At 41.1% G+C, this 10,988-nt stretch overlaps 1 protein-coding gene across 1 annotated transcript in view; it reads right to left on the reverse strand.

Moving 5' to 3' along the window:
- The window catches only part of SPTLC3 (serine palmitoyltransferase long chain base subunit 3), a 79,436-nt gene extending 71,925 nt beyond the window's left edge, over window positions 1-7,511 (reverse strand). The window contains exon 1 of the mRNA XM_065631886.1: window positions 7,270-7,511. Within this exon, the coding sequence (XP_065487958.1) occupies window positions 7,270-7,383 (114 nt within the window). The 5' untranslated portion in view covers window positions 7,384-7,511. The remainder of the gene's footprint in view (window positions 1-7,269) is intronic.
- Window positions 7,512-10,988: the final 3,477 nt, after the last annotated feature.

Below are 10,988 nucleotides of genomic sequence, written 5' to 3' on the forward strand. Positions count from 1 at the left end.
TCACAGAACAGCCCCAAGAAGCTCAAGAACATACACACGGCTGCTGTGATGCCATGTGTAGGCAGACAGCTTTGCGGCTGTGAGAAGATTAGCCGGGTTGAAGCCTCAGATAACTCTATGTGAGTCACAGAGATGGATGTGTGGCAGCTCTTCAGACCACATGAATCAGCAGCAGTGACAGGGAAGCAGAAACTCAGACTGAAGTTCCTGGAGGAAGCAGAGTGCAGCATGATGTCAGCTGAAATGGTTGCAAGTCTCAGCTCCTCACCATAAATTTTTCTTTCCATATTCCTCTTGCTAAGTGAATAAATACTAAACTACCTGGTAGGCTGAGGGGAAAACCGGATTTTTTGGAAGAGGGGGAAATGGCAGAGCACATGCCAAAGCCTGTGCATGGCCAAATGCAAGGATACAGCTGAATAATTTCCAAGAAGACTGAGATGATCAGAAGAACAGTCAAGGCTTTGCTGTGTTACATCTAGACTGCATATTGTCCCCAAAATTCAAAATACTTTGGGAGGCAGAAAGTCACCAGTCCACAACAGGCTAAATGTTACTTTGTGCTGAAGACGTAGATGATACCTGCCCTGGAAATTCAGCTCTTCACCTTGCAGTTTTATACTAAAGGTATCTTGCTGAATGCTCTAGCTGTCTGAATTAATAGATTCTAAAGTGCAAAATGCTCCAGGCACACAATACTGCTGGTTCCTGCTGCCCGCTCTTCTCCTTAAATGATGTTTTGCTTCCCACTTCAACATCCATCCCACAATGACAACTCTCTCAGACAATAGTCTCACAGAACCTCTGGCTTGGTTGCTTTCTAAAAGTGTTTTCTATGGAAAAATTAGCTGCCAGGAATGGCAGGAATTCTCCGGCTGAGACACTGGTCATTGTAGGGAAATTTAATTTCCTGCTTTGCTGGTTAATACCACAGTCCTAGCCACAATAAAAGTTAATTTTCTTTAAAAAGAAATTTAAAAAAATAGTAATCCATGAGAGAGCTCATACATCTGTTGGCAGAAGAAACAGACCTGCATATCATGATAAATGAAGGGCTATTTGCAGTTCTCCAGAACCCTATAAAACAGGATTTGAGTCACCACTGCGCGCTTGCAAACAGCAAACTGTGAGAGGCAATGTGTTGTTAACCATTATTCTGGGAAAAAAATCAGGTTTTATAGGGACTGAGGGAAAATAACGGAAGATTGGTGAGGAAGATTATAAACACGCTCAAGTGACCTGCAGCTGAGGTTTAGAAGAACACATATATCATAATAATTGTTTTTTAGTGTGTTGGACAAGAACATCCGTGTTTCGATAACATAGGCCAGTGACAGACTTAGAGACTCACTCAGACTGGAGGGGCCCTCAGCTGGTTTCTGGTTTATCCTCGTGTCCAAAGACAGGTCAACACCAAATTCCAAGCAGGGTGCTCGGGGTTTTGCATCTTGAGTTTGTTGGGGTTGTTTGTTTTGTTTGTTTTTGTTTGTTTGATTTGGTTTTTTTTTCTTTCCCATATATGAAACCTCTCCAGCCTCCAGGGAAAGTATGAACCATTAACCACTACCCTTTGAGCCCAATGATCCAGCTAGTTATCAACCCATACAGAAGTCCACCCATCAAGACTGTAATGTCTCGAGTAGCATCTGAGAATGGTATGGCTAAAGTCAAGGCAGATGACGCACCTCATTCACAAATCTAGTCAGTTCGTCATAAAGACAATCAGTCAGTCAAATATAATTTATCTTTGGTACGTCCATGCTTGCTAGTCCCAACCACCATCCTCTCTATGGTCCCAGAAACAACCTTTGCTAGAAATGATCTGTCTTTTGAAGACAGGTAGAACATTTGCCTTTCTTAAGTTATGAGGGCCTTCCTATATTTCTCTTCATATTCATTGACCTTTCAAATATGATTGTGTGTGATATCACTATGACATCAGCCAGAACACTTGGTTGCTTCCCTTCTGGTCCCATGCACTTGTATGGGTTGAGATTTCTCAAGAGATCCATGACTCAATATTCTTCCACTACTGGTACTGAGGCAAAGAAAACATGGAGTAACTCAGCCTCACCTGCATCTGCAGTCACCAAATCACTCACCTCATTCAGCAAGGCGCCACATTTTCTGTGTTTATTTATTTATTACTAATGTAGCAGTAAAAGCTCTTCTTTCTTCCCTTGATGCCCCTTGCTAACATCAACCCCAGGTGAGCTTTGTCTTTCATAACATCATCCCTACATGCCCCTGCAATGTTTCAGAATTCTTCTTTCGTAGCCCACTCCTGCTTCTCCTTCTTGTATACTGCTTTTTTGCACTGGTGCTCAATCATGGGTTATCTGGTTAGTTAAGCCAGTCTCGTGATACATTTACTTGTTTGCATGAGTACAAGGATGACTCGTTCTTGTGCCAAGAGGAGGATGTCCTTAAAGACCTGAGATGCTAGGTCTTTCAAGCCAAAGCAAATCAATACGTGCTATTTTTGTCAGGGCTTAAACTTCCAAAATTTAATTACCCGAATTTAGAGATTTTCAGGCGTTAACAGGGCAGTGACTCCAGCCCTGCTGGAAACTTTCTTATTGTGCTATGTGAAAAATCTCTAGCCGTGCATGCAAAGTCTCATGCTATGCACTTAAAACACTGCTACAAGAGTCGTTGACTGTCACATGTGCCTACACACTGGAGACATCTCAGTTGGCAGAAAGACGTCTTCAACATTTCCTGCTTCCAATGCATTGAGCTCATCACATAGCAGGGCAGATGACAGAAACAAGGGTGTGGATCTGAGACCTGTGATTATTAGCTGAGAGTGCTGGTGCAAAGCAATGAATTTCTGGGGCTCAAAACCAAGGAGAAGTAAAGGCAGGAATGAAGGAAGAGGAGGTCATGTCTGTGGTGCAGCTGAAGCAACAGGTGTAATTGGTAGAGGACTGACTGGAAACCACTTCTCAATATCTTCCTGTTGTCACTACAGCTGTGAAACCCAGAGGGCTTATGGGGATTGCACTTTTCCACTAATATATGCACAATGGCTTAGGTGCTGCAGGTGAAACAGGGTGGTGACAACAAAGTCCCCTTCCAGTTTGTTTTTACCCAAAGCAACACCAAAAAAATGAAGATATTTCAGAATAAAATGATTCTGTAGGCAGATCATTATGGGTGCACAGCTGAGACTGCAAACATTTGGAAAGGCTCTAGTCTGATCAAGCCTTAACCCTCCCTCCTTTCTCTTATCTGCTCTCATTAATAAGCCTTATCATACAACTCTAATTGTGGGAATGAGCTTATTTTTTTCCCGCAGGACTGATTAACATTTATATTTATTTTCCATCCAAAACACCCCAGTTACACTACTGCAAAAGCATATGAAGTAACTGCTATCTATATATGCGAGAGGACAGAGCACAAAGAAATTACAGGGGGCATTTACAACATAGAAGAAAATTATTCCTGTGAGAACGGTCGCATGGCATATTCCTTTCATCGCTCTCTTTTAAAACCATCGATGTTTTCTATAAGATCTTCCTTGGGGACTAAGTGACATTGCAGTGCAGAAAGGAGAGCAAGAAAAGCAAGGGAGCCACAAGCATGGAAGGGACTGAGTAGATGTCACAGGACAGAAGGTAAATATAATTAGCCTCCAAATTTTAGAGCCCCCAGATGCTATCACATTTTCAGGCTATCGAACAAGTGAGGCAGACATTACTGGGTTTGATCTCATCTTGAGCTCTTTTTTCCTTTTGGAAAGGAGCTTCAAAAGCCTGGAAAAGGCTACAGTCTTGTTCACTGAAAGTTTCTTCCAAGCTACTGTCATTCTCAGTGCAGAACAGAAAAAAAAAAATTTGCAAATAGCTTTATACTGTCTCGAAGGCTCTCTAAGGCATCCGAGGAAACGATCCATCGAAGAATTAAAATTGTTGTATGTGTACTGCAGGAAAAAGTGTTTCCACTAGACAAACATGTTTGTTGTTTTAAAAGTCCGATCTGTCCTACAACTGACACCTAATCAACAGCAAAATAACAGCAAAAGAAACCATGACCAGGAAAATACCTGGTTACTACAGTTACATAAAAATGTAGGTTAGCTATTGAATTGTACTATGGATGATGGCAAGTCCAGGCTACAGGTTCTGGAACAATGCAAAGAATCTGCCTGTGTTATAAGCACTAATGAAGCGGGAGACATGGCCCACGACCCACCTCCCAAAGCTCAGGTCTCACTGTGGCCCAACATCCATGAATGCAAGGATGCAGCGCGGCTGTGGGGACGTGGTTAGGTCTAGTGTCCATTACTACATGGGAGTCCGTGCTATCAGCTAGAATTGAGTGAGTCAGACTTAAAATAATCACAGAAGCTATGCAAACAAGCAGTCCCACCGCAAAGTGCTATATCGCTTCCCCCAAAGCAACAGGTTGTCTTCTGGTAGGGCACCTCACTGCATCTTTATCGCTCAGGTACCTCCTTTCCTGTCCTTGGTGTGCCACAGATTGCTGGAAGCAAAGAGAGCCTCCCTACTCCCCCACATTTGATCATTCCTAATTACTTTCCCCCACTCATTAAACAAAATACTTTCTTCGGAAACCTGTGGGTTTTCCTGTATCAGAATTGCTTCTCTATTTCTGTCACGCACATGCAGACATGCAAAATCTTCTTATATCATTAAGATGCAAAACACATTGTTCTTGAGCCAGTGTTTTCAAAAGCAGTGTTTCCAAAGCCAGCACTTCCTGAAGCCAGTGCTTCCTGTGGGCTCCCTAGAAAAAAAGGTTTATGAAGCTGATTTCTGCAAAGCCTGATGTTCCAGTCAGTCAATTGTGTGTAACTATTGCTACATATACCTGGCCTTTACTGTGCCATGCCCTCGCTGCAGCCTCTGCACCACCAGTTGCCACTCTTAAACCAGAACACATCTTCCTCCTCCACTCCTTTTGCAAAGTAACACAGCTGTAACTAACCCCAAGAGTTTCCGAATGGCCACAAGTCTCAAGTGCTGCAACTAGCATCATCGGTCACGTCCCCTGAATATCCTGGCACTATATTTCCCCTCCTATGTAAAGTGTTTAATGGTGAATTAATTTACTGAATAGGCAGTAAAGTACATATATGTGTGTGTGAGTGTGTGTCAGAGTGTTAGGGAAAATTGGGGCAAGGTGGAAAAAGAGCAAAAGAGGGAGGGAGGGAGGAGGACAACTGGAATCATGACAAACCTGGGTCTGGTTCCTGCACTGGCTTCCCTGTGCACCCAGCTGCCATATCCCCTGCTCCTCAGAGCCCAGCTGTAAAGTGGGAAGCACACTTCAGCCAGGTGTTGCAAATATAAACACACTGGAAGATTGTGCGAAGTTGCACACCTACAGCAGTGAGCCATGTAAACAGATCAGGTAGGAAGGAACAGTATCTGTTCCTGTAAAATAGGATAAAGCATAAGTACCAAACAGGGTGAGGCAGCTGGGGCGGGGAAACAGACCAGACAGGAATGGGGAGATTCCTACCAGGAATGAGATTCCTGGTTCATACAGGACTCTTGTCTGTTATTGTTTCCTTCTTTCCCAATCTGTGTTTGAAGCAGGAAGAAGGGAAATGGTATGTCATTCAGAACACAATGCTAGACCTGGACTTACCAAGTCCGCCTTTGATGAGGCTCCTGAACTTTCTAAGGCTTCACTTCCTCACCATGTCCTCCGCCATGGATGGTATATTTAGCAGCAGTTCAGTGCTGCTTTCACCTGCCACACAGCAGGGCAAAACCCTTCCTCCTCCAACCATACAGTGCCTGTAAGACTTCACTAATCCAGCAGGTACACCTGCTAACACTTCCTTCATTTCTTTTGCCACCCCTTTCAGACCAATCTTTATTTCCATTTGCTCATCCTCAGCAATATTCTACTTTACTTCTCTAGCCATCTCTTTCCTATTAAGGAGGGAATCCTAATTAATCCTCTCCTGAGAGTCTGCTGCTTTCAAAACCGCTCATTTGCAGCAGGTTCACAATAACTGAATGGCAAGGCTTAGTCTTTGAAATCTGCCACTCAAACTGATAGCAGAGATTTCAGATATCACTGTGGCAAACAGCTAATATATAAAATGATAGGAGATATATGTGGTATATACAAGGATGCCAGATTAGGTTTCTGGAAGCGAATCCCAAGAAAGGCCTTTTCAAATCATTGCACAAGCTTTTTTGCTTTCCTCATCCTACACAAGCCACCGATTGGGCAACACCCATACCAAGGGAGACACCTGAAGCCAGACAATCATTAAGCATGACACTGGGTGTGCCTTCATTAGAGTGCTAGGGGTGTTAGAGCCCCATTTAGAGAAAGATATAAGATAGCAGTTTATTTGTAAAACAGTGGAGCCCTTGCCACAGTCCTTGTCTAAAGCTTTCAACAGGGATGGTCAGGTGAGCGCTCAGGCTCCAAAAGCAACCTACATCCGCCTCTCACCACCACACCGTGCTGTAAAGCCAGCCTTTTTCTAATCACCACAAGAATTTCTACTCGTGATCACACCAAGATTCAGAATTAGGACACTTCAAGACAGACAGAATGTTCCCAGTCAGAACAGGTATCGCAGACAGACAACATTTAAGATTCGGGCTCTTTCGGCAAAAGCATACCCTTGGTTTTGTGGTTCATTCTTTAGGATGCTACATGCCAACTCTTCTACAAAACATTTACGTAAATGAGATGCACTAGTTTCAAAAAGAACAGCTTGAGAAAATAGTAAGTGAACTGCCTTGGATTCTAAGCAGTACAAGGCTGGAGAGCAGGCATCAGCAAAGGGCAGACATCAGTTAAACCAACCTTGCAGTAATGTAAATATCAAGAAAAAACAGCTTCCCCTGCCTACATTTTCTTGGTTACACTTGTACAGCAACAAATAACGTGTTAAAAACCACTCCACACACACCTTAAGTTGATAAAACAGCTTTTCACTAGTGATTAATACATTGCAAAGTCAACTTCACCATCAGTTAAGCTTTGGAAGGAAACTACTACATTTCAGCATGCATGTGTTTGATATGAACTAGAGTCTAGTCCATGGGACCAACACTACGTTGCGTGAGCTTTCACAACCCTCGCTGCAGTTGAGGATGATAGAAAACAAACAGTGTCAGGTCCCAAGATTGTAATCTTGACACATAAACCTAATCCATACAACCTGTTCAATGGAGACTAAGACTGCCATGAAACTAGCTTAATAAGTCATGCTGCAACTACCTATGTTCAATATTGAGGCAATTAAGGTAAACAATTAAACCTTACCTTCATTCCTTTAGTAATTCCATTTTTCTTACAGATTCCACTTTTTAAGAGATTGTTCTGTTTCTGATGATGATGATGTAGATGTCCATTGCAGACAGCACTAGGATTAGCCATCTGTTTAAATTAGTCAGTTTTTAAGTGTGTCTCAGGTCTTTCTACTGTAAAAAAGGCAGTGGGACGAGCACAAAAAGTTCTTGGTTAAGGCCTGAAAGGTATCCAGCTGGTCTGTCAGGATTTTCTGGGATGAGAGGAGGAACAATCTTTTGCAATATCTTCGAAACTTAAAACTATTTCTTTCATACACCTTCAACCCCAGCAAGCTAGAATGTGAAATACATAGCAGGAGGTGTGCTCTTAAAATCTCTGAAAAATACTGCTCGTTGCTCGCTATTGAATGAACACAGCTTCTGTGAGTCAACAAGAGGAGGCAGCAGCTATCAAGAAGTGGGTGGATTCAGAGGCGGAGACACTTAAAGATATATTACCTCTTAAATGTCTCCCAGTGAGGATCAGTACATTTTTTCTCCTGATTACACTCAACGCAGAGCTACGTTATTCCATTTAGAGGAGTAAAATGTTTTCAAAATTTAAACAGAGTAGTCTTCAAAGTTACATAGTTCATCTTGCTAAATTGGCTGAAAAAAGTAGTATTTTGCTGAGTAGAACAGAACAACAACTTTTTTTTTTTTTTTAAAAATATCTTCTTATATAGGTAGCATGATAGACACAACATTAACCCTGCAAGGAAATGGCAAGTATTTTAGTATTAAAATGAAATTTTATCTAGAGCTAGAAACAACATATGTGGCCTTATCCTACAGATGCGTGCACAGATGTTTACTAGAGTGAACTGTCCCTTTAAACTCAGTTTGCCAGTAATGGGATAAATGGCATGCTATTATAATTAATGAGAAATCCACGTTTATAAAGTTAATTAATTTAGTTTTAAAACAAGTCAGGCTTTAATCACACGTGGAACTACTAAGCAGGACTAACATACCTCCTTGCTTTTAAGACAAGAGCTTATTGATTGTGGAAATACTCACATATATTATCTTTGCTGAATCAAATTCTCATGTTTTAGATTTTAGTGGCAAGACATTAAAGTATAAGCATCTCTGCCAGTCTTTGACAGAATTCCTTCCTCCCAAAATAATTAAAATTAGTGTGGAGACAGATTAAAGGAACGCTGTATTATAATAACCATTTTGGAAAACAGTAAGGATGAAAGGCTGGGAGAATAAAAACACTTGGAGTGTTTACATTAGAAAAAATTACTATGTCATCTTGGCAGTGAAATGTAAGTGATATATCGAAAAAGCAGCCTACAACTTCAATATGTGGAATGCAGGAGATTAAACTCTAAATGAACTACTGTGAAAATATACAGGGAAACACATTGCATTGGGTTTGAAAACTTTTCCTAGACATGTATTGAATTGGTAGAATGTATTTTTGGAAAAGTTTTGGTCCTTACCTAAGAGAGACCTGACCTGAACTGTGTTTAAAATAAATATCTGTGAATCTTCTGCATTTCACCTCGTTTCATACCACCCAGTGGTCTGCAGAGATTTCCATTAAGATCTGTAGAAAACCTCCATGATACACCATAGAGTAGCACAACTGAAAAAGCAGTCCATCTCTAACTAGGTTTGATTTTTATATCCTTGGAATTACGCCTTTTACTTACACATTCCAATTAACAGTTGTAGCAGTTTTGGTCAAGAAAATATTCCCTTAAACTGACTAAAATGACATAGAAACTGTAAAACACCAAAATGTTTTTCTTCACAGTTATACCAGATTCACCATCAGAGCTCCGCTTTCCTAGATTTTGTCTTTTTGGTGTTTTTCCTGGGCAAGAAAGCCTCATTTTTGTATGAACTTGTCTTTTTTAGGCTTCTTCACAGCAAATCGAACATCAGTAAAACATACCATCTGCTCAGTCACTGATCATCTTGACCCTGCTGTGATAAAGTTAAGACAAGAAAACGTACCAGAGTAGCGTTCTTCCCCGTAACAGCTTCCAGTGTCTCAGCTCACACCTCTGCCAGGTACGTTTCCCAGACTCAGCACCTTCCAGGGCACAAAGTGATATAATTAACATCTCATGTGTGTCTTTCCCCCCCCACCCCAGTTAGGCTTATGGAGGAGTGGAATCTCTGATTAGATAACAATTCAGATGTTGCAAATTTCGTCTCTTGTCCCAGTCTATAAGTCTACACTTGTTATCTATTTCAAGGCCCAAGAAATACCAGTGTCCTTGCATTAATAAAATACTGAATTAAATATGCTATATTAGTTTTAGTTTTCAATGTCTCTAACATTTAAGATTGCAAACAAGCAGTGCATAAAAAAGAGACTACATTTAAATATGAATTTAAATGAGCAATTTTAAGTACCTCTAAGAAAATTTGTCCTTTCCAATTTCTTTTAACCGTGCTCTAAAAGCCAGAGCTCACACAACAAGTGTCACTAGGGGCTGAGTAAAATTCCTGCCCTGATTCCATTCAGAGCAAATGATTTATAGAAGGGATGAATCTCGCCAAATACACACAGATGATCTGTAAACGAGATGTAGTATTTCTCCTGCAGAAAAAAAAAATACTTTGAATTCTGCCCTTCAGAAGTCCATCTTACTTGAAGCCATCTGTTACCCAGGCTTCTATATCCATATCTATCATGCTATTGATTAGCTGCATCTACAGCTATTACTCAAAAATATGAGAGTCTGTGCTGCCTGGACACTGGGAGAATGACTCAATAATTGCGTACTTTACAACACCAAAGCCACCACCAGCAATACCCTGTCTCTTTTTATCATTCTGGGAAGCAGGAGGGAAAAATTTACTATGCTGACTGTACAAGAACAGTGTGTATTTAACAGCAGGGGATCCCAATCCTAATAAGATTATATGTGCACTTCGGTGGCTTGGCTACTGGTTGGAAGTAACAAAAGTTGCTCTTTGTACATTGGCAAGAAGATGGTGAATTTCTAAGGTTACTAGCAGACCACACACCATGTTCTACATAGATGCTAATAAAGTTTGTAAGATGTGGCTACAATTACTATAAATCTGTAGGAAAACCACCAATGAATTCCCAGGATCTAGGTTTTATTCCTTGCTTTGTCATTATCATTTAAACACCATTTGGTCTTTGCTGACTCACCTCTTGAAATCACGATAAATAAGTCCTTTGTAAGTGCTCTGAGACAAATTGCTGAGTGTGGTGCAAAAGTGGAGTAAAATATATACGGTTAATTAACTGAGGTTCATCAACAGAGCAGAGACAAAAGGGAGGGGTAGGGCTCTGACTAAACAGTCTCTCAATATTTGAAGAAAATCACTTTTCTGCTATGCACTACCTTGTTACACAGCATAGGTTAAAAGGTTGACCTCTGTTGTTTAATTCAAGAAATGGGGACAAAACCACCCAACCTGCCATTAGACTTCTGGTGCAGTCAGACCATCTAGTGTCATTAAAGTGGCCACTGGGTCCCCATTTATAACAGCACTACTGGATTACCTACCAGTAAAAAAAGTACATGTTGCAAGAAAGGGTGAGAGCTGATCCCCAGAAAACTGTAATGTCAGAAGGATTTCTACAGTATTTCTACTCATCCCAGAGAACAGTTGTGGCACAGTTGTGAAATGGTCTTGCAATCTCGTTCCAAGATCTTGATAATTTCAGCTCATGACAGACGTAAATTTATGTGC

This window comes from Caloenas nicobarica, chromosome 3 (genome assembly GCF_036013445.1).
Source record: "Caloenas nicobarica isolate bCalNic1 chromosome 3, bCalNic1.hap1, whole genome shotgun sequence".
In the NCBI taxonomy this organism is placed as follows: domain Eukaryota; kingdom Metazoa; phylum Chordata; class Aves; order Columbiformes; family Columbidae; genus Caloenas; species Caloenas nicobarica.